Source organism: Crassostrea angulata, chromosome 8, assembly GCF_025612915.1.
Source record: "Crassostrea angulata isolate pt1a10 chromosome 8, ASM2561291v2, whole genome shotgun sequence".
Classification (NCBI taxonomy): Eukaryota; Metazoa; Mollusca; class Bivalvia; order Ostreida; family Ostreidae; genus Magallana; species Magallana angulata.
In genome coordinates this window covers 44,491,257-44,515,609 of record NC_069118.1, presented here as the reverse complement: position 1 = coordinate 44,515,609, position 24,353 = coordinate 44,491,257, and the positions used below count along the sequence as shown (strand labels likewise).

The window sequence follows — 24,353 nt, the reverse complement described above, 5'->3', positions numbered from 1 at the left end:
GGAAAGTTCTATCCAATTCTCTCGCCAGAGGTCGTGCTTCACAAGCGAATAAGTAGGACAATCTAAAATCGAGCATTCAAGAAACGAATTGGCTTATTTTAAAAATTCAACATTTGTCAAATTTTAACTTAAATGAATATTGTTGAAAAAAGTATTAATCTATAAGTATAGATTCAAACTGAAGCAATGGTATTATACCATCTTCACTGATTCAATAATTTAAAATCAGATGAACCTGATTTATGTGAGGTTTGAAAATAATGTAATAGAATATTTTTAATATTAATCCATTTCAAAGCACAACGAGAGAGAAAGAGAGAGAGAGAGAGAGAGAGAGAGAGAGAGAGAGAGGAGAGAGAGAGAGATTAAGGTTGAATGACCATCTGATAAGAAAGATAACTTATGTAGAAAATAATCTTATTTTGATTTGTTAACGTACTATTGTGTTTGAAAAAATCTAGAAGCGCTTCGCCACTTCAACCATGATCATTTAAATCTATTGGTATTTACTTTGAAGATAACTACTGCAAAAAACTTCTAAGATTGAACTTCAAGGTGAACTAGAAGACAATAGCCTAAAAAACACCATGTTTATTGAACCCCAAAGTTGATTCTAATGTTAAAAGCAAAAGTTCAAGAGTCCGGCATTTTTCATGGTTTATATACTCAAGGTTCATCTCAACAGTCTATGTGTGATAACCACTTTAAGTCGGTTTTAGAAAACGGGTGTTCTTGCTCTTCCTGTTACTGGTTTACCCCCTCAGTGACCTGCAATTGCTACCGATTTATTCATAGGCGTCGGAACCGGCGGGGGGGGGGGGGGGGGCTAGGGGGGCTTAGCCCCCCCCCACTTTTTTTTTGCAAAGTTATACCTAACCATTAGAAACATATCATGATAGAGGGTTCAGCCCCCCACTTTTACTCGCAGGAAAGATTATTGTTCCTAAATTTACCTTGAAAGAATGAGAAGTTGGATTCAGAAGCATACTAGCCCCTCCCCCCCCAAACCCCCCCCCCCCCCCCCCCACGGATTAGGATTTCCATGATTTTGGGAATTACTTTTTTGTCAATATTTCTGAGGATTAGTCTAGTCCCCCCACTTTCAATTTGCTTCCGATGCCAGTGTTATTTATTATATTAATTAAATCATTGATTTTATTAATAAGGTAATGTGAATATAAATGATTTATTTTTCACGTCGTCGCGTCAATATCTGCCGTCAGTTCAGCAGACAAATTATCATAACGTTCTAACGCGCGTTTTTTCAATTTGTCTGCTCACCAGACGGCAGTTATTGACACGACTAAGTGAAAAATAAATCATTCAATGCTATAGTAGTTTTGTAATGATGCACAGGTGCTTGAGGGCACCCCTCCCCCTCCAACCGATTATGGCCCCGAGGGTTATCGACTCTCCTCTTCGTAGAAATTCCATTATAGTTATATAGGCAACACACGCCATTTCAAAAATCAGAAATATATTAGCACAAAATCAACTTTCTTTAATCAAGCATATCGTTTTACATTCAAGGGTGTGGTTTTCAAAAGTCGTTAATTCTCTGGAGTTGATGGAATATTTCGTGTATGAGACTTTTATGAAACTTCTTTTCAAGAATTTGATATGTAATGTCACCCTCCCCATTCCTAATACAACATACAGGACCTCCCCCCCCCCCCTTTCACCATCACCAAATATCTATAGGGGGTAACACTACTGATAAAATAAAAGAGATTCTAATCCACTATATGGCATGCTGTTGGCAGTCGTACATGTAGTGGCATTGCACCTTTAGAGGCAAACATATCATCATGTTTATCAGTTTAAGTAGTTACACGGTGAAATGATCACTCAGTTTGACCAACGTCAAATCATTGAGACGTCATCATATCCGATTTTATAACCTCAAGCTAATAAAACTTATTGAGTGGCTATCTTTATGTGCGTGCGTGCGAGCGGGTGTGTAATATTGTACTATAAACAAAACTTACAGGTTTAGAGCATTTATAGTCTAAAAAAAAATTAAAATCGTAAATGGTCTTTACCAGATCCAGGTATCGTTTATGGTAGTTTCACATTGGCCCTGCTCATGACCTAAGAAGAAAATTACTGAGAGACATTTAATGATAAAAATCTGTGTCAAATTTAGAACTTATTACCCCCCCCCCCAGCAAAACATTGTTTTTAAATAGACGTGCGTAAAATCAGATCAAGTAACAACTATTGACCTTCAGATAATCTATTTAAAATCCTAATTCAATTGCTTTCTTTCTTTTTATTTTAAAAACCAATCATTTCTCATTAACGATAAAATTACATCGGTTATTCTAGCTTTCTTTATTGATCATTTTCTTCTACCATGGCGCGGAGCCAGGGTATCCTTTGTCAGAGCATGTGTAATATTTGGGTCTGTTAATAAACGTTAACCAAAAGGTCTGCAGGACATCGTATCGAGTTAGCTGCTGTCGCCAATATATAAAACCTGGCCTTTAACCGGAGCAGTTGGCATACAATGCTTATTCAAAGTTCGAGCAAACAAGGCCGAGATCGGCTCCCAACAACGTTTTAAGTCAAAGACAGAAAAAAAGATTCTAGAAAGGAGCCCTATTGATTTCTTTGTAGAGATACATCGAAGTTGCGTTACGGCAGTACTTGTATTTTAAGCAGTGGTGTGTGACACGACAAAGCACGCGGTTTTTGTGTTTCTCGTTTGTCTGCGCGTGTCCTATTTTTTCGGAAACAAAATGCTACATCGGACTATCTTCTCGGCGAGATCTGTGTCTGTTTTTCTCGGAACTACACTACTGTTTTATGTTGCTTTAATTGGTACCGGTAAGTGATCAAACGAAACCGTTATAAGTTTATCAATAGCATTTTTTTCTTCTATTTTTCTTTTGTGGGGGAGGGGGGGGGGGGTTGTAAGGGTAAAAAAAACGTCAAGAACGTTAATAAGGGGATGTCAACACCGACCTGTTCTATTCATGTTTGTCAGTTGTAAAGAAATGTACACCCTACAAACTGTCACAGAGAACAAAAAAAGCGGGATTATTATCTAACATAAAAAAGGGTCTGTATCGCTTGAAGAATCACATCCAAATATAGACACATCACGTAAACAACTATATTTCCATATCAGGAACTATGTCTGTTCCGTATACATGTATGCAAAATGCACAAACATTTTACGCGCATTTTTATCGTTCTGTCCTTTCTGATATATTTCATTTTATCAAATAAAATATACAACAAGTAGTCATGTTGTATGTTTTATTTGATAAAATGAAATATATCAGAAAGGAGAGTACCACTAATTAGAATTAGAAGACCAAATTTTCTGTATTTTGATGTTAACATAATATCAATTTGATTCCAGCATGTTTAAAACAATCTCTCTCTCTCTCTCTCTCTCTCTCTCTCTCTCATATTGTTGGCCGTTTTGGGAATGTCACTGTGTAATACTTCGAATATTTTATCTGATCATCATCTTTTAAATTCCTCACGGATTGATATACTCAGTTTAGTGTTTTGATTTGATTTATTGAATGGGGATATACACGTACTGTTCGGTAGATGATTGATATCCTGTTAAGACTGGTCACACTCTGAATTAAACTGAATGGGGGCATTTTGAACAATAAGATTCAATGTGTGATAATTGTCAATTTTGACATAGATACGTCATCTGTCTACGTCACACCTTAATCTTGATCTGACATAGTTTTTTTTTGGTGTGTTTTTTTTTGCATGGTATTCATCTCAGATGTGTTTATTTTTATTTTGAACTGTTAAACCTTTGTTAAGAGTGGCATTTATGAGTCCCACAAATATTCTGAAGATATTTTCAACATTATTATAATGTGGATATCTTTTAAAGACGAAAATATATACGCGTTTGTATAAAAGAACAGTTTGTCATAGAAGAATTAAAATATCAAAATCCCATACACATTCACTGATTAATGTATCAAAGTCTCCGCGAAGCGTTAGTTTGAGTTCATTCTTTCAGTGAAACAAAATTCCGAAAGACATCTCTCTCTTTTGCGTCTTGGATATCATACGTGTAAAAAAATTATCTTTGGATAGCAGGCAAATGAAGAAACATGTACTAGAATGATTTCATTGTGTAGCTACTCAGAATAAACATTGTGTATCGGTTAAATCAGCCATAACTTTGCTAACATACCCAACCGTGTGGATTTTTAAGAGATTTGAATCACGTACAACCTACTTAGTGTAACACAGTGACATTCGCAAAACAACTAAAATACCGTATAACGGGTATTTTCTGCGGTTGTTTATTTTTTGCGGTATTTTGCGGATAAGAAAAATCCGCAAAAATTCAAAACGCAAAATATTTTTTTTTAAAAATCACTTATTTTGACACTATTCAAAATACAAGCTATAATTTTCAAACGGGATCAGTCCGTAATTAGGGGGCTCTGCGTCGTATTTCACACCTAATTATCTCATGTTACCTGTGCGATATCAATTATAGCTGAACAGATATAAGGACTGTGTGTTTAGTCGAGTATGAAATATAAATGATCTGAGAAAAGTTCACAAGCAGTATTTAGTAGACTTGTAAAACATTTGAGAGTTAGTTCTGATTTTATCGTGAACACGATAAGAATGTCGATTTTAAAATATGTAAAGCGCGGAAGTATTCTTCCAAATCCTAACGGACAGTTATCGACAAGTTTATCCCCTAGATCGATCAAAATCCAGTAAACATATGTAATTTTTTTTTTTTGCGGTCTAATGTAACCGCAGAAATTGAAAACGCAGAATATAATTTGATACTTTTTAGGGGTTAAACCGCAAAAATTTCAAGCCGCAGAAAATACCCGTTATACGGTATATTTTGAATCAAGTGTGGTTCATTCATATAGTGCAATTTTGTGATGGGATACTCCATCTTAATGTGTATTTAAAAACCTACCCTAAAACATCTTGTGCCCCTCTTTAGTTCACTGTGATAATCAGATGACAATACGTAGTTTGTAAAGCAATAGAGACTGCCTCTGCAGTGGGACACATTTGTGACGTCACACAGCTGATAACGGCGGAAACAGCCGAGCGAAAGGTTACTCTCAGTTAGGTTTGGCATCTTTTGAAATTAATTCCAGCTGAACTACAAATCCTGCAGACTTGGTTTTTTCGAGACTGTCATTAAAACGATCAGGTGAGTATTTTAATGAAATAAAAAAAAAATTGACTGGAGGTACCCTTTTAAATGTCAAACTAAATTGGAATAAAATGAAAGAGAATAGATTAAAAAAAAGAAACACTGATTATCCACCCTAAAATCTTAATACAACCGTTAAAACATTGTAAAAAGCCAAAAGTAAACATTTACATGCCATTGTACGATCATTGCACTCTCGGTATTGGTTTTAATGGCCTTTGCTTTAATAAATGATCGCTCAATTAAACATCCATGACTTAATCGTACAGAAAGATGCGATATGACAACAAGTATTATTATCCTTTCATGTTAAATACTGAAATCTGATTGGTTTAGACGCATTTAATAATTCGTTGTATTACCCTCAGCGTTAGCAACACACTTGGTAACGGGGAACACAACGAATTGTAACATGCGCGTAAATTATGCGCGTACTGTTGGCCATAGGTTTAGAAAAGCAGTGAAGTTTTTTTTTAAAATTAAGATATTCAGTATAATAAAATAAATAGTTCCTGTTTGGGAGGGTAAAAGATGAAATTGACACCCCTCGGAAACCATTGTCAAGCTCCGCTTCGGTTGACAATGGTTTTCTCGGGGTGTCAATTTAAACGGTTGCCCCCTAAACAGGAACTATTTACACATTGTGTTGTTCACCGATGGGTTGCTCTGAAGGGGATGTGAACGGCTTCGTAGCCATGCATCTTGACACGAGTTAGAGTGTCAGATGTTATCATCGTGTACAAGGGGGTTATTCTAACCCCATGACTGAATAAACGTAATACACAGCAAGTGTTTATTTTATGTGGCTACAAATTGAGATTGTTCTGGTACATAAATCACGTTTCTAGTTTTGTATGGTTCTTTTCTTTTTTTTTGGGGGGGGGGGGGGGGGGGCTTTTCAAAGTATAGTTGGTTTTATAATTAATAGTTTTTGATGCATGAAAGAAAATGATGAGAAAAGGAACTTTAAGATGTCTTTCAGAGACTTCCTTTTCATTAATGCAATGACCTCTAACCCAAACAGATTCATTTTTCATACATTACACGCGAGTCAATGTGTTGAGCCTAAAGCAAACGAAAATGTTATTATGTGTATGTGCATTCATTATATATTAAGTTATACTTCTTTAAAGCGAGTAATAAATGTGACGCGTAGCTCATCCGAAGGATGAACTCGCCTTTTCGCAAATTCAAAAACCAATCAAGCTCCCAACAAAGTGTTAGCGACAAGAAAAGGGCGTTTCTAAAACGGAAACCTGTTTATTTCTTTGTGGAGATGCATAGCAGTTTCATCAGAGCAGTTCGCGAACGACAGTACTTGTATTTTAAAAGCAGTGGAGATTTGTACAATATACACTGTATCTATAAAGTAACAAAACGTTTTTGTGTGATACTATTTTTTCCTAGATTTTGTGTGGGTTTTTTTTTGTCGGAAACAAAATGTTTGTACTTCAAAGTATCTTCTCAACGAGATATGTGTTGGTTTTTCTCGGATCTTTACTTCTGTTTTACGTTGCTATAATTTTTTCTTTTAGATCTGGTAAGTATTAAGAAAGAACCGGTATAAGCTAATCAACAAATTTCCTTTTTCTGTGCGTGTGAAGAATGTTGATTATTTTTCAAGTACGTTTTTAAAATAATTCTGCCTGCTCGAGATGGGGGGGGGGGGGGGGGGTCGATGATTTTTTTTAAAACTCAACGCATGAAAACGTATTAAAACCTTGCAGTTTACACAAGAAATAATAATTTTTTTGTTATTTACAATTTGGTCCATTTAAAGAATTCAACATATTTTAATTTGAAAGGAATTAACGTATTGATGGGATTGATGTCAGAAAAAAATAGATTTCAAATCTCTCTCTCTCTCTCTCTCTCTCTCTCTCTCTCTCTCTCTCTCTTTCTCAATGTGTTCAATTGGAGCACCTGAATAAGGGACAATGACAAAGTTGAAGCGTCATGAGATATGGAGGAGGGTGGAATGGAATTTCAACCATTTTGTTTTAGGTTGATATTTGACAAAAGAGTACACATTAACTCTATTCTAAAAAAGATGTGCATTTTTGTATATTTTGTTTTATATTGATACTGAATAAATAGTTCATGAATTACACATTAAATTACTCATCGAATGCACCTAGAATTTTTAAATAAGAATTTAGAATTTTTTTCCCCAACTCTTTTTGAAGCAAAGCAATATTCCTAATGTTTCAATTACTTTTTAGTAAAGAACCCAAGGGAGTAAGAATTAATAAAATATTTAATTTTTTTTAAAAGTATATGGGCCCGGCCATTTTTACTTTTAAGCTGCATATATTTTATGTCGTTTTAGTTATGGACCAGCTGAAGCTGAGCAAACTCAGGGTCAACTTCACAGAACTCCACGGGCTAGGTAGGTGTGATACACAGGTATCTCGGATGAGGTCTCAGGTGTTTGGTAAATGTATGTACATACAGGGCCAGGTAGATCATGGGCTTCATTGGATTCCATATATTTTTCATATATTTTATGAAGTTTTCGGAATGCCACTGTGTTAAATTTATAGTAAGTTTACGCGATCATTATCTATTAAAATCGACACGGATTGGAAATGTTAGCAAAAGTAGGAGTGATTTTACAGCTATACACAGTGTGGCTGAAAATTACAATTCTAGTTTATTATGCATCGAAAATATGTAAGATGGGAAAAGAGAGTTGTCTTTCAGAGATTTCTTTCTTATTGAATGAATGTCATCAAACTAACGCAACGCCGATACTTTGATGTATTAAGAAGTTTATGTGTATGTGAATGTCGATAAACTGAGAATACTTTAGTATTATTTTATGTTATACGCATCTATTGAATCAAAACACCTAAAATAAAAACTAGCTGTGTTTCGCATTAAATCGGTCATGGGGGGCTTTACATATAATAATGACCTTTCTACCCCTGTAAACAAAGACAACATCTGACACCCTAACTTGTGTAAATGGCAGCTTCTTACTTCAATACTTAGACGTCAAATCGCTTAGATCCGCTACAAAGCAAACCACTGGCGGACAATACAATACTTGGTGTCATATTACATCTGTCTTTACGATTAAGTCATGGATGTATAGATGTGCGATTATTTCTTTAAACAGGGGTCAATAAAACAAAGCGCAGAGAGAGAGAGAGAGAGAGAGAGAGAGAGAGAGAGAGGGGAATTTAGGGTGGAAAGATGATGATGAGTGCGTTTTTATTTCAATTTTACTCTACATTTTATTCAAATTTAATTTTGAAATATAGAAATATATGGGGCTGATTTAATGTGTGATTTAATGAGAGGTATAGAATTTTTTAAGAGAGAGAGAGAGAGAGAGAGAGAGAGAGAAACAGACAGTTAATAGATGATATTCGCATTTGAATCACAGAATTTTGGTGTTCTCTAAATGTAAACTTTAGTTTTCAAGATTTTTGAATCAATATTAGTTTTGGTGGTTTGGGATTTTTGCTCGAGTGCGGGGACGGGGTGAGGGGTTGGGGAGGGTTAGGAGTTTCAAATGTATAAAAATCTCATGCTAAAATGTTTACTATACGATCTGTATTTATTTTTTGTAAACGTTTTTAATGCATGTGTTGCTTAAATTTTTTTTGTTACACATTATTGGTGAGTTTTGTTTTGAAATTTTATGAAATTATTCCTTAATTTGATTTTCCTTAGAGAAAGACGTTTTGCTCTTATAAAAGAAGTATTTTTCACATATTGAACATCATTTTTTTCCTTAAAAAAGACGTAAAAAATAATGTTTCTTACACCGTTTATCGAGTAACTATTGCAATAAACTGATTTTGAAGCTTTTTACTCAAATACTTTTACATCTCAAACATTTAATAAGCAGGAATTGTATCCCTGTATTGTTTGCTGTTTTAAACTTTTTGATTGCAAAAAAAAAATGACTGACGCAAATAATAAACTTGAAACCTTTCCCCCATTTTCGCAAATTCTGTAAAAGGAAAAAAATGGATATATGCGTAAAACATACATAGGTTACATAATTGTAGTTGTTATCGCTGTAGCAAACATTTAAGAATCGTTTGAATTGTATTGTCCAATGATGTTATACTTTTGAAGCGTTGAACCATTCTTTGCGTTGTCAGTTGATTTGTATAAGTAGTTATCTCAGATTGGTGTCGTTCTGAATAATCGATCTCTTGCTGTCACTTCCATTGAGGATGGAATAAGACAGAAACTTGTATGCTGGTTTTGGTGCGTTTCTGTGCGATTCATTAGGGATATTCAGAGCAGTGGTTTGTTAGTTAAGCGTTGCAGCAGTATAATATTACTTTTCTTGTTTACTGTTGATTACTTAAGATAAACATTGGTTCAATTCTCAATCAAATCAAGCTTTATATCACATGCAATGAAATATTTGAAGATATTTATTATAAAGGAGGGGGCAGGCAGCTCCTGCTAGCCATAATACGAATTGGATATAAAGGGATAAAAACATCATAAAAGGATGTAAGGGTTTCCTCAAAATGTTTCGGAAAAATATTTATGATTTAAGCAAAGAAAGAATGCTTTGATCTCTCTCTCTCTCTCTCTCTCTCTCTCTCTCTCTCTCTCTCTCTCTCTCTCTCTCTCTCTCTCTCTCTCTCTTTTCATAGCCTTTATCAAACAAATTAAAAGTCGAAGGAAGAAAACATGTAAGCCGATAAGCATGGTAACATGTATACGAAATGGAAGTGTCAAAAGGAACGCATGAACGAAGTCTGTATTTTTTTCTCGTTCTACACAATGCTACAAAAGTTTTGTTTTGGGGGTTTTTATTTTATCTTGTTGATTGTATTCTATAAAATATATCAATATATACTCGATCGACCGTTTGTAATTTACTTAAAAGGCAGAAAAGGTGTCACAAAGTCAATTGAATTGAGAACTCATTGATTTTTTTACAGCGCAATTTGAAAATGCAAACACACGTTGTAAACACAGATTTAATGACAAGGAAGAGAACAAAACGATCTGTTTTAGGCACCATTGAAAAAAACCCAGTCACGTGTTAGTGATCTGTGGAAACATCGCAAACACAATGTTTCAAAAGAAGAGAATTTCAAAATTTTCAATGCGGAAACGTAGCCTATATTTTAACCAAAATGTTAAACGGGTTGATTCTAATTTTAGTTGATTGACACGGGCTCGCAGTTTTACAAATCACGATTTTTTTCAACAGACACTCTATTACAGTCCGTCTTATATGAATAAATTGAGAGGCTCAATTGAACAGCAAAGAATTTCAATAGTCCCACTGAGCAGAGATAATCAAAAGCAACATTAAAAGTGAATGCGTCTCTACGGGGAAAATTAATCTGAAAAGTTTAAAGCAGACTAAGTAACTTTCATTGTTATTTCTTCATATTTTTAGTTTTTCGAAAGTTTTCTGATCGATGATCTTCTGGCGATTACATTTTAAAAGTCTACAAATTACCAAAAGGCACTGGAAGAAGTTTAATGGACAAATGCATGCAGAAGTCGGTATATATAGACATAGAAAAAGAGAAATAGACAGAGACAGACAGAAAGCCAGACGGACGAATTAGGTAGAGATATAGAGATAAATATATACATCTATTGTAGTACTAAAATATAAACCCCTTTTAAATATTTATAATGAACTGTATATGGTCACTTAACCCGGCAACACTTGACACAGGAAGAAGTAAATATGGTCTTATGATTTTATCAGCCACAAACTTTATTAATCAGCGACAACGAAGAATCGTGAATTGAGTTGTGTTTGTTTAACCTCTCTAAGGAAATTTCTTATCCACAAAATTACTGTGAAGATGTTAACTACTCTCGTCTTTTTTTTTTTCATTAATAAGTTTGACCCTTATGGCTCTTCAATACAAGACTTCAAGAGCCATTTTCCTTTCGCATCTCGTCGACTTACATATGTGTGTACTAAATTTGCAAAACTCTGAACCAGATCTCAGTATGGATAATATAAGTAGCTGATTTAAAAAGACGGGAGGGTTACGAAAAAGTACTACGGCATTTTAATTTTGTTGAATGCATTTTTTTTTAAGACGAACAAATTTTATGCATGATACTAGCTATTGGGTAAAATAGAATAATATTTTTTTATATCAATCATCTCTAACTTTTCTAACAAAATTGGGGATAAATTTGAATCAAAAACTTTGTTTCGTGCAATATTTCGTACAACATCTGACACTGGTCGGTTAACATTTGAATGTATATTGGGGTTTTTTTTTTTGTTTCAATATCGTATCTCTTAAAAAACAAGCTCATAAAGTCATCAGTGCGAAGTAGATAATCAAGGAATTTAATTCAGCGTTTTCCAAATCCCTCACAGTAAGATATCCCAACCTACAAGTAGCATTTTTTTGTAATTTTTAATTCGGTTTTTGCAAACTTTTCATTTATTTGCAAAACTGGTTTTCAACTAGTGTCAAACCAAAAGTAGTTTTTGTATTTATCGGTTTTAAACTGAAACAAGTTTCTTTGACACTAAAAACCACCTCCGAGTGTGGTTTGGTGTTCAAGATAGCCGAAAGAGAAGTGTTCGAAGAGAGTTTTTGATACGCAAGTGTGGCACAGAATAAATTGAACGAAGCATATGGGTATCGCCCTAACGTTAAACCTACGTCTTTCAAAGGATCTACATGAATGATGGTACATGTATACTGTACTGACCGAAATAACAATGAAGAAAAGAGCGATTCCATTAATACTAACACTGAGAGTTACCCTTTGCAATTTACAACACGCAAACGACAAACATTGTCAAAATAAGTTCAGATATGCAAAAGATCATTTATGTTTCAATCTGTGGGGTTAATTTCTACAGTTTGTTTTATTCACTGAGAAAATGTTATTGCCGCTTAAGCTATTTCTACCCTGTATTTTTTTTTTCCTTAGGTATTAATTGATTATATATAAAAGTCCCTGAAGGTAAACATATATTTTGTCCCTAATTTTTTTTAAATTGTACATTTATTTTTAAATGCATTGATAAGTTTGATGCAATTTTTTTCCCAATGAAAACTTAAAAGAAGCTAATTAATTACAATATATGTACTCATAGTGTGGAAATGACCTATGTGTAAGGCCCCATTTTACTTGGACATCCACTGTTACCCGGGGAATTAGCAGGAGGAGGAGCGGACGTGGGTGAAAAAATCCGACACAGAAGAAAAATACAGAAAAGTTGCCTCATTTTTCCTTCAGCAAGATAAAGATGTGATCAATTCATAGCTCAACAAAATTATAAATGTTTTAATACTACTTTGAGCTTTAAATCGAGTCCGAGTTTCAAAATTCCAGAGAACAAACCGACTTTAAATATGAACAATGAACTATTTGATTTTATTATACTTTCATGTTAAATGCTGAAATCTGATTGATTTAGACGCGTTGATAATCCGTTCTATTACCCTCAGCGTAAGCAACGCACTCGGCAACGGGTAACACAACGCATTGTTACATGCGCGTAAATTATGCGCGTACGGTTCGCCATCGAATTCATGTTATTCCTATATAAAAGCAGTTATTAAAATTAAAATTAAGACATTCAGTAATAACAAAATAAATAGTTCCTGTTTAGGAGGGTACGAGTTGAAATTGACACCCCTCGAAAACCACTGTCAACCTCCGCTTCGCGTCGGTTGACAATGGTTTTTTCGGGGTGTCAATTTCAACTCTTACTCTCACAAAAAGGCACTATTTATATAAAGTTATATTTATCTTTCATGATTTTACGAGAAAACAAGCTTAGCTTCAAAAATGGTTTAGAACAGCTTTGAATAAAGCCAAACACATGTATTGCCGTACAGGTTCTTTGTTCGCTATATTACTAGCGTCTAGGATTATATATTATATTATATTATAGATTATATACCAATATATATAACGCCAGTATTGTGTACATGTACCAAGAAATCTCGAGCTGACAGTTTGGAAGGGAAAATAATTTTTTCCTAATAAAACTTAAAAGAAGCTAATTAATTACAACATACGTACTCAAAGTGTGGCAATGACCTATGTGTCAGGCCCCATTATAATTGTTAGTTTTTGTCATCACTTTGTGTAGTTGTGAATTCATTGAAAGATCTTCTCTTACATTTTATTTTAGTAGATGTAATAATTTCGCCTGTGTATTTCATTGTTGGTCACTCAGACACGGCTCTTTTAAATCAACAAGAGTTGTCTGGCTTTTAAGCTAAGACAACGTAATGGGTGCATATTTCACTTTAAACCTTAACTGGTTGTGACCCAAGAAAAAGATAGTTACATCCTAACGAAAATCCAAGGTCTTGTTAAAATGGCTTAGAGTCTATAACGTGTTCCATAACATGCATATGTATAAATTTGAAACGCCTGAATCTCCCATTGAGTGGACCAAATGATCTATCTATTGACATGTGTAAAACTGAATAAAATGATTTTTTTGTTACTTTTCAAAACGCGCTAGCGCGCGTTACTCAATTTGTATGCACACACCGCTGCAGTTATGAGACTGTATCTTTCAAAATATAATGACTCAGTGCTTAAATAATCCACATATTGATATCTCGATAGCGATTTCATATTATAACTGAAATGTTCGACTTCTTTTTATGTTTGCATCATAATTTTCTTACATTGCAATAAGGCTTATTTAAACTGAGCGTGTTAAAACTTTTAGTTACTTCTCTTTAACCAGAGCTTTGTTATGGCAAATTTATCGTCAAATACCCATTTATACTTTGTTGATCAAAACAAAATGAAGAACTTAGTTGAACTGACAGAGGGTCAGATTTGTTTATCCTTTTCATGAATTACTTTTAAAAGAATTAAAATAATTTTCGATTGTCTACATTAACGTTAACGCTTACACATGCATCGATGAACAATTTCGTGTGCTCATTATATGGTCTTCGGTTTCGTGTCTAAAACAATAAAAAACGATCAAACAAAGCAAAAAATTAAATTAGCTCTCTCCTTGGTGAACTGAGAATAATAAACAGTCATGTTAGCTAGAAAATATCAATGGTGTTTGTCCATGAAAAGTAAGTGTATGCGAAACTTGTTTGTCCGTTCCTAGTGTTACATGTTCCTTTACCGACAACAGAGCGACTTTATTCAAAATTAAGCAAGATCTTAGTGATTTAATGGTTTGGACAGAAAACACTGGGCAAAATTTAAAAAATATCTTCATTAGCTAAAAATGTTAGCTCTGTTACATTTAGATGTTGTATTTTAGGAGTAAGGAATCGATCTTTGGGTATAATGGGATGAAAATTTAAGTTAGGGTGTGATCAAATCCAATAAAGCCCGAAGGGCTTTATGATACATTTGATCACGCCCCGACCGAAATTATGACCTCATAGTATTCAAAAAATGATTCTTTATTACTTATATTCATATAATTTTTAGCATTAGTACGATTAAATATTATAATATTAATTATGGAAACCCCATTTGCTCCCCAATAGTTTTGAACTATACGTAGTAAACAAAATTGGTTCGTAGTGTTATTACAGAGACACAGGAAAATGTAAATATTCGGAAATATATTGCAGCGCTATGGCCTTTGAGCTTACTGGTGGTTCAACAAACAATATCTGATAATCAACAAATGTTTAGAAAATTAAGTCTTGATGAATAATTTTAAACGGGGATAGCAAAGCCTTTAGATACGAAACAAACTATGAAAACCCATAGTAATGGTATACTTGTAAAGCCATCTCATAGAGCTCCTGTACAAAAGTTTATGTACCATTGGGTTTTTTTTTACTTATTTTATGGGGTTTTTAAGGTTGTTATTGTCGTTATTAGAATATTATTCATAGGTGTTTTTCACCAACCTGGGACCAAAGATGTCTTTGGTAAATGATGCTATGCTTAATTACCAAAATTAAATCAAATTATTTGATAAATGTATGTTTTACAGTCAAATGCAAAAATATGTTCTATACATGTAAAATTAAAATGACCGAAGTATATTAAGTTAATATGTTAAAATCAATATTATGATTTGTTCATTTCTTTAGTCTGTCCGCCTGTCTTCTTATGTAATATTGCAAGTACCTACATGTGCGTCACACAAAGATTGCTCATGACTTGATGAAGTATTATGACTAAAACGCCTCTCCATCGAAGCTAAATGGGGGAAAACGTTTTAAAAATACATAATTCTTGGTCAGGGTAGATTTATAGACTTTGATAGAGCAGGACAGTTGTGTTTATGAACAGATTTTTATTGTTACAAAGAAGGGGAGTGTCCAAAGAAATTAATTATGTTATAATTAGTTTATATAAGAAATCAAACATATGTAAGTTAAGTAAAGAGCCATTTTCTTTCGGCTGTATTAGCATTTTGCATCTGGCATAGAGTTTAGGGGATTCTTTTTCCTAAAAATATTATCTTTAAATAATTATGTGAAAAAAGGCAAAAGTTGAACCACCTCCTGGTAATTTTTTTTCTAGATTCCCGTCTTTTACACCCACAAACATACGCGTATCATTAATTTTTTTTCACAAATATCATGGCATGCATTTCTTATAAAAAAAATAAGATATCATTAGATGAAAATCAAAACCGTCAGACTTTACCATATTTTAAGATTATTTCAAGGAGATTGACACTCCTTTGAAATTATAATTCCAGGCGTTTGTTGTTTAAAAAATCGTCGTATAAAACTTAGCTACAAATATATTATGTTTTCAATTACTACTGTACTTTTTTTTTTTAAATTACACTAATTTTACGGTATTTCTGGGGATATAACAACAGTACATGTACATGCAAGGGGTCCCAATCCTATAACTGAAATATTTTACGATGAAAACCAATAATAGAAATATAACTAGATGCGATCTCGTGCGAGCAAAAAATAGGTCTTCCGTGGAAGTTTGAAAATATAATATACGATCTTAAAGAATTTTAAAACCCAAATCTCTAAATTAAAAAAGTTGTCAAGTCAATGAACACTTAATTGCAATTGTAAAGCGGAAAACCACAATAAGAAAAGAAAACAAGTTCCTCCGTTGATCCTCTGGTATTTCAAATAAAAAAAAAAGAAAAAAAAAGAGACATCTAAATGAGATATCCCAGATATCTCAACATAAGAAATGCAATAGTCATTATGATAATTTTCCATGAGAGATTAATGCTGAGTTGAATTTTTGTAAAAATCTAGAATATGCTATCATTAATAAAAAAGTTTTAAAAAATACAATTTTGTTTGCTTCCGGTGACGACTGGACATGCCGGGTAAATCATTAATACCTTTTCTGCACATCTACATATCCATATAGGTCTATCATATAGCAAAGCTTCGTTGCTCTATCAATTCCTGTTATTGAGTCTTGCACAGACAAAATCAGAAAAGAATCTGAAAATATATGAGATACCTCAAAAGAAAAAAAGCAATATTTATGGATTAACCATAACTATGATATGCTGAAATTCAAAATATTCTGGAAAATTCAGTCGAAAATTATAAAAGTAAAACAGTTAAATTTTGTTTGCTTCCGGTTACGACCAGAAGTAACAGACAAGTTATCGATACGTAATCGGCACAAATTCATGACAAGTTCTATTATAAAGTAAAGTTTGGTTGCTTAATCACTTAATATTTTTAAGATCCCGCGCGTACAAAATCAGAAAAGAAACATATTAATTAGATATCTGAAATATCTCAAAGGAAGAAAAAGTATATTTCATTTGAAATGATCGAAAAAGTGCCTTAGATAGAATTGTTCATTAAGCCGATTTTTGGTTTGAATTCCGGTGACTACTAAAGTGATGGACTATTAACTGATACTCTGTATCTATTTGTATGCACATTTGAATGTTAAGGTCAATTTTATAGCAATGATTGGTTGTTCAGTCAGTAACCTTTATGGAGATTTCGCTCGGGCAAACTCAGAAAAATTAACATCTAAAACGATCTGAATAAATCTCAAGAGAAGAAATGCACTTTTCAAGTATTCAGCCCTGCAATGCTGTGTATTTTTAAAAAACAATCTGGAGAATTCAATTGAAAATTACAATAATAGAACAATAATAGAACATCTATTAGAATTTTGTTTGTTACCCGGTTAGGGGCATAAACTAGCCAGTGCACAAGAAATGTTTAATTTTTTATCCTCAAATGTACAAGATGGCCGCACATCCCCCTTAAACATTAAATATTAAAGGTTCCGCCGTACCATTTTACGGGGCGGACCTTACATTATACGACACCGGATCATATTACGGGCCGTACCTCAGGTTATACGACACCGGACTGTTTTACGGGGTGGACCTTAGGTTATAAGACACCGGACCATTTTCCGGGGCAGACCTTAGGTTATACCACACCGGACCATATTACGGGGCGGACCTAAAATTATACGACACCGGACCATTTTACGGGTCGGACCTAAAATTATACGACACCGGACCATATTATTGGGCGGACCTTAGGTTATACGACACCGGACCATTTTACGGGGCGGACCTAAAATTATACGACACCGGCCCATATTACGGGGCGGACCTTAGGTTATACGACACCGGACCATTTTACGGGGCGGACCTAAAATTATACGACACCGGACCATATTACGGGGCGGACTTAAAATTATACGACACCGGACCATTTTACGGGCCAAACCTCAGATGATTCGACAATGTGTGAGGGTCCCATTATTGCCATGAAATATGTCATGTCAAAAACTTTAAACTAATGTTTAATTCTGGATAAGATTAACATGCGCTGACGTAAAAAAAAAAAAGAAGGATAAAAGCCTCTCAGTTTAGTTTCTCACTTTATTTCAAAATAAACAATACTAGGTTAAAATTGTTGTTCTATTGTAATCCAATACATTTTTAACGTCTGCTTTACGGCAAAGGCATATAGCTGCACTGAAAGACTCGGTAGAGCAGGCCATTTATTTTTCTTACTCCATTTTTTTCAATTTTTTATTTTTTTTTATTTTTTGCGTTCTGAAATCTTGAACAGATAATGTTCAGAAACACAACACACGTGGCATCTCTCAAGAGAAAGAGAGAGAGAGAGGGAGAGAAAGAAAGAGAGACGGTCGAAATCCAATAACATCGCAGATTTAAAAAAAAAAAAGAAATCAGTTAAAAAAACATTGCTACTTCTCGCTTATTTGACCCTGCTTCGAGATAAAAATCCGTTGTGTGGTGTGTGATGATCTAATCTGCTAGCATGCAAATGTCTTTCGCTATTTCGTGACTTTGTTTGGAGGAATTGTCTTATTCTACATTTTCCAAAAAATACGAGGTAAGGGGGTTATTTGCTTTCACTTGCTGCTATATTTAAGCTCGGGATGTCGATTTTATTGGAGTTTGAGAAGAAGTAGCATTTCTGTATCTATTTTCTAACACCGTGGCTTAGCTATTGGATGTTTACCAAATATACGGCGTCTGATGAAGCTCTAAAAGAGTATCTATATTGGCCGTTTAGTTGTATTAGCAGAATATGAATGCATTGTGCAGGCACGTAGCATAGTTTTTTGAAAGTGTTGGGGGGTCAGACTTATCCTAAAAAATCTTGACAAGCAAAAAAAAAAAGGGCAACAAAAGGGTATTTCACAAAATCCTGAAAATCCTAATCCGGGGGGGGGGGGGGGGGGGGTACATCCACTGTTTAGAGAAATCTTTGTTAAAAAACCAACCCGATGCAACGTGCCTGTTGCGCATGTCGACTATGTGCTCTGTTGAACTAACTTTTGGAAAATGTAACAAAAAAATCATTGGAAGAAACATTTCAAGAAAGCCAAGTACTCATATGGAACAGTTTTGACAACTCTTGATAAATAAAAGGGAATCACGTTTTCTACAGTGCGTAATCGAATTTAATTACAGCATAAAGTATCTTTGAGCTAATTTCAAACAGATTGGCTGGTTGATTATTTAAGAACAGACACTTTTCGTGAATGGGTCAAGAGCACATGAGAGCACATTGAATGTTACATGTATCGGGTGAGTGGGGGGGGGGCACTCCAGACGTTTTTTTACCAGTCGCACATTTCCCTTAAAACAAAGGGTTCTTTTTAATCTTAGAACAAGCACGAATACATATTTTTCCGTTGAGAGGGGGGAGTTCTGAGGTAGTATTCAGTTTTTCAGGGGGTCCCGAGGCCTATATCTGGAACCTTTGCAAATAAGAGTTAGTGTAAACTTTCTAGAAAAATAGGTAACTGACACCCCACCTCCCCCACCTCCCTCGCCCCCTCAAAATGAACTACGAATCAATTTTTTAATGTATAGAATTAGTCCAATATATTTCATAAATGATTATTTAAATGATCAATAGTACAATTGCTGTAAATTATGTAAATGTAAGTAATAAGGAATAATTATATAAATGCTATGAGATAATCAAATATGGTCGGGCGTACTTTAATCCAATAAAGCACTTCGTAATAATAATATAGAAAAAAAATGTTACAATTTTTCCCGGGGTGGAGGGGTGGGGGTCAAAGGGTGCTATTTTTTTGCCGTTGGGGAAGGGTGTAATCCGAGGCTTTTTCGGTAATTATACAATGGGATTTCAATACGTTTAATATAATATTTTCGGGGGGAGGAAGGACGGGGTGTTCACCCCTAGAGCTTCTCCCTATGGATTCGCTTAACAATCAGGCTGTATTGAGACACAATTGTCTGCTATTAAAATGGCCATGAAAATATTCCAGTCATATAAGGATAATTTAAAATGTGTTCAGCGGCCTTTATGGGTTTTTCTCGGGACTTTCGAGTTTTCTTTGGTTTTTTATCGATTTTTTTTTCTAAAGCAATTTCGTTTCTCAACAGGTTTCCATTTTTCAATAAGTGTCTGTGTATGTAGACTGAGCTATTCACATTCTAATCTCCACCCCCTACGATTTAACTACCGGCATTTTTTTTTCAAACATGTAGTATGTTATTAAACTCGGGTGACAAAATGAATAAATTAGCATTACTACATTAAACCCCGCTCAAGCGCGGGAATTAATTAACACTCTGCACATTAATATAATACAATGCTTAAAATGTTGAACCATTTTGTTTTCATTTTTATGAATACTTTGTCCGATTTCTTTCTTAATTGCTTTCATTACTCATTCTTTAAAATTTTTAACTTTAAAAATTGCATGGCTGGATATTTAGAGGAGCGGGCAGGGAAAAGAAATCTAAACTGAATTGGATAATAGATACATGTACGTGGCCCTAATTCTGTCTGTTGCAGCTGACTGCATGACAAATTACCTTTTTTAAATTTTATATCGAATTAGTGCGTGGGTATTTAGTGCATCTCTCTCTAAATTTGGTACTTTAGGTCAAGTTTCAATATAATTTGTATTATTATAATTTTTTATTATTATAATGTTTAATAAAAAGTATGTTTTGAAGAAAAATAAATTCGCCCCCCCCCCCTCCCCGTTAATCTTTACTCTTCTATGGATACATCATTTATCACGTAGAAAACACAATCTGTTCATGATTTACAAATTAACGTTCATGGTTAACTACCAATCTGCGTGGTATAAAAATGTATGAAATTAAAAAAAAATCGCTAGTTTATGTAAATTAATTTCCATATTTTAATCTAAAGTTGTCAGATTCAAAGTAGCTGCCCGGTGGTTAACCTGGTATAACTCATTTTATACCAGTGATATGTATATTTATCATACATAGCTTTTTTAGCGTTAGTATTGATTTCTTTTAGTGTAGCATACATTTACATATAATTTTAAAAATGAATGATGAAAAAATAACTCGGGAATGTAAGGGTGAATATAAGGGGGGGGGGGGGGGTCCTGTCCCCAAGCACCCTTGGTTCTGAAAAGTTCTTACCATCAAAACTAAAACTGCATCAAATTGTTCAAGTTTATCCAAGGTACCTGCATGCCTACGACGCATTAAGTCAACCAGCGTTCTTGGCACCGGTTACCCCGTTCTGGAAAGTTCTATCCAATTCTCTCGCCAGAGGTCGTGCTTCACAAGCGAATAAGTAGGACAATCTAAAATCGAGCATTCAAGAAACGAATTGGCTTTTTTTAAAAATTCAACATTTGTCAAATCTTTACTTAAATGAATATTGTTGAAAAAAGTATTAATCTATAAGTATAGATTCAAACTGAAGCAATGGTATTATACCATCTTCACTGATTCAAAAATTTAAAATCAGATGAACCTGATTTATGTGAGGTTTGAAAATAATGTAATAGAATATTTTTAATATTAATCCATTTCAAAGCACAACGAGAGAGAGAGAGAGAGAGAGAGAGAGAGAGAGAGAGAGAGAGAGAGAGAGAGAGAGAGAGAGAGAGAGAGAGAGAGAGAGAGAGAATGAGAGATCTAGAGAGATTAAGGTTGAATGACCACCTGATAAGAAAGATAACTTATGTAGAAAATAATCTTATTTTGCTTTTGTTAACGTACTATTGTGTTTGAAAAATGTAGAAGCGCTTCGCCACTTCAACCATGTTCATTTAAAACTATTGGTATTTACTTTGATGATAACTACTGCAAAAAAATCCTAAGATTGAACTTCAAGGTGAACTAGAAGACAATAGCTAAAAAAACACCATGTTTATTGAACCCCAAAGTTGATTCTAATGTTCAAAGCAAAATTTCAAGAGTCCGGCATTTTTCATGGTTTATATACTCAAGGTTCATCCCAACAGTCTATGTGTGATAACCACTTTAAGTCGGTTTTAGAAAACGGGTGTTCTTGCTCTTCCTGTTACTGGTTTACTCCCTCAGTGACCTGCAATTGTTACCGATTTATTTATTATATTAATTAAATCATTGCTTTTATTAATAAGGTAATGTGAATATAAATGATTCATTTTTCACGTCGTTGCGTCAATATCTGCCGTTAGTTCAGCAGACAAATAATCATAACGCTCTAATGCGCGTTTTTTCAATTTGTCTGCTCACCAGACGGCAGTTATTGACATGACTACGTAAAAAAAATAAATCATTCAATGCTATAGTAGTTTTGTAATGGTGCACAGGTGCTTGAGGGCACCCCTCCCCCTCCAACCGATTATGGCCCCGAGGGTTATCGACTCTCCTCTTCGTAGAAATTCCATTATAGTTATATAGGCAACACACGCCATTTTCAAAATCAGAAATATATTAGCACAAAAACAACTTTCTTTAATCAAGCCTATCGTTTTACATTCAAGGGTGTGGTTTTCAAAAGTCGTTAATTCTCTGGAGTTTATGGATTATTTCGTGTATGAGACTTTTATAAAACTTCTCTTCAAGAATTTGATATGTAATATCACCCTCCCCATTCCTAATACAACATACAGGACCCCCCCCCCCCTTTCACCATCACCAAATATCAATAGGGGGTAAAACTACTGATAAAATAAAAGAGATTCTAATCCACCATATGGCATGCTGTTGGCAGTCGTACATGTAGTGGCATTGCACCTTTAGAGCAAACATATCATTATGTTTATCAGTTTAAGTAGTTACACGGTGAAATGATCACTCAGTTTGACCAACGTCAAATCATTGAGGCGTCATCATATCCGATTTTATAACCTCAAGCTAATGAAACTTATTTAGTGGTTATTTCTATGTGCGTGCGTGCGAGCGGGTGTGTAATATTGTACTATAAACAAAACTTACAGGTTTAGAGCATTTACAGTCTGAAAAAAAAAATTAAAATCGTAAATGGTCTTTACCAGATCCAGGTATCGTTTATGGTAGTTTCACATTGGCCCTGCTCATGACCTAAGAAGAAAATTACTGAGAGACATTTAATGATAAAAATCTGTGTCAAATTTAGAACTTATTACCCCCCCCCCCCCAACCCAGCAAAACATTGTTTTTAAATAGACGTGCGTAAAATCAGATCAAGTAACAACTATTGACCTTCAGATAATCTATTTAAAATCCTAATTCAATTGTTTTCTTTCTTTTTATTTTAAAAACCAATCATTTCTCATTTATGATAAAATTACATCGGCTATTCTAGCTTTCTTTATTGATAATTTTCCTCTACCATGGTGCGGAGCCAGGGTATCCTTTGTCTGAGCATGTGTTATATTTGGGTCTGTTAATGAACATAGAACCAAAAGGTCTGCACGACATCGTATCGAGTTAGCTGCTGTCGCCAATATATAAAACCCGGCCTTTAACCGGAGCAGTTGGCATACAATGCTTATTCAAAGTTCGAGCAAACAAGGCCGAGATCGGCTCCCAACAACGTTTTAAGTCAAAGATTCTAAAAAGGAGCCCTATTGATTTCTTTGTAGAGATACATCGAAGTTGCGTTACGGCAGTACTTGTATTTTAAGCAGTGGTGTGTGACACGACATAGCACGCGGTTTTTGTGTTTCTCGTTTGTCTGCGCGTGTCTTATTTTTTCGGAAACAAAATGCTACATCGGACTATCTTCTATAAACGTAGAACCAAAAGGTCTGCACGACATCGTATCGAGTTAGCTGCTGTCGCCAATATATAAAACCTGGCCTTTAACCGGAGCAGTTGGCATACAATGCTTATTCAAAGTTCGAGCAAACAAGGCCGAGATCGGCTCCCAACAACGTTTTAAGTCAAAGATTCTAAAAAGGAGCCCTATTGATTTCTTTGTAGAGATACATCGAAGTTGCGTTACGGCAGTACTTGTATTTTAAGCAGTGGTGTGTGACACGACAAAGCACGCGGTTTTTGTGTTTCTCGTTTGTCTGCACGTGTCCTATTTTTTCGGAAACAAAATGCTACATCGGACTATTTTCTCGGCGAGATCTGTGTCTGTTTTTCTCGGAACTACACTACTGTTTTATGTTGCTTTAATTGGTACCGGTAAGTGATCAAACGAAACCGTTATAAGTTTATCAATAGCATTCTTTTTTTCTATTTTTCTTTTGTGTGTGTGTGTGGGGGGGGGGGGGGTTGTAAGGGTAAAAAAAAACCGTCAAGAACGTTAATAACGGGATGTCAACACCGACCTGTTCTATTCATGTTTGTCAGTTGTAAAGAAATGTACACCCTTGAACTTTTTAAACTGTCACAGAGAACAAAAAAAGCGGGATTATTATCTAACATAAAAAAGGGTCCGTATCGCTTGAAGAATCATATCCAAATATAGACACATCACGTAAACAACTATATTTCCATATCAGGAACTATGTCTGTTCCGTATACATGTTAAAAATGCACAAACATTTTACGCGCATTTTT

At 34.5% G+C, this 24,353-nt stretch overlaps 2 protein-coding genes across 8 annotated transcripts in view; one reads left to right on the top strand and one right to left on the bottom strand.

The window, feature by feature from the left end:
- LOC128158196 (carbohydrate sulfotransferase 1-like) overlaps nucleotides 1-24,353 on the top strand; it is a 48,503-nt gene that overhangs the window by 2,757 nt on the left and 21,393 nt on the right. The window contains exons 1-2 of one of the 7 annotated variants that reach the window (XM_052820950.1): nucleotides 2,445-2,829; nucleotides 7,512-7,571. The exons of 1 other annotated variant lie outside the window; for it this stretch is intronic. In XM_052820950.1, the coding sequence (XP_052676910.1) occupies nucleotides 2,742-2,829; nucleotides 7,512-7,571 (148 nt within the window). In that variant the 5' untranslated portion in view covers nucleotides 2,445-2,741. Of the gene's footprint in view, nucleotides 1-2,444; nucleotides 2,830-4,874; nucleotides 5,180-6,385; nucleotides 6,723-7,511; nucleotides 7,572-23,278; nucleotides 23,976-24,353 lie in introns of those variants that run through there. 5 more of the 7 variants (XM_052820955.1, XM_052820949.1, XM_052820951.1 and 2 more) reach the window with 5 other exon arrangements.
- The window catches only part of LOC128158201 (uncharacterized), a 154,158-nt gene that overhangs the window by 114,047 nt on the left and 15,758 nt on the right, over nucleotides 1-24,353 (bottom strand). The window lies entirely within an intron of this gene.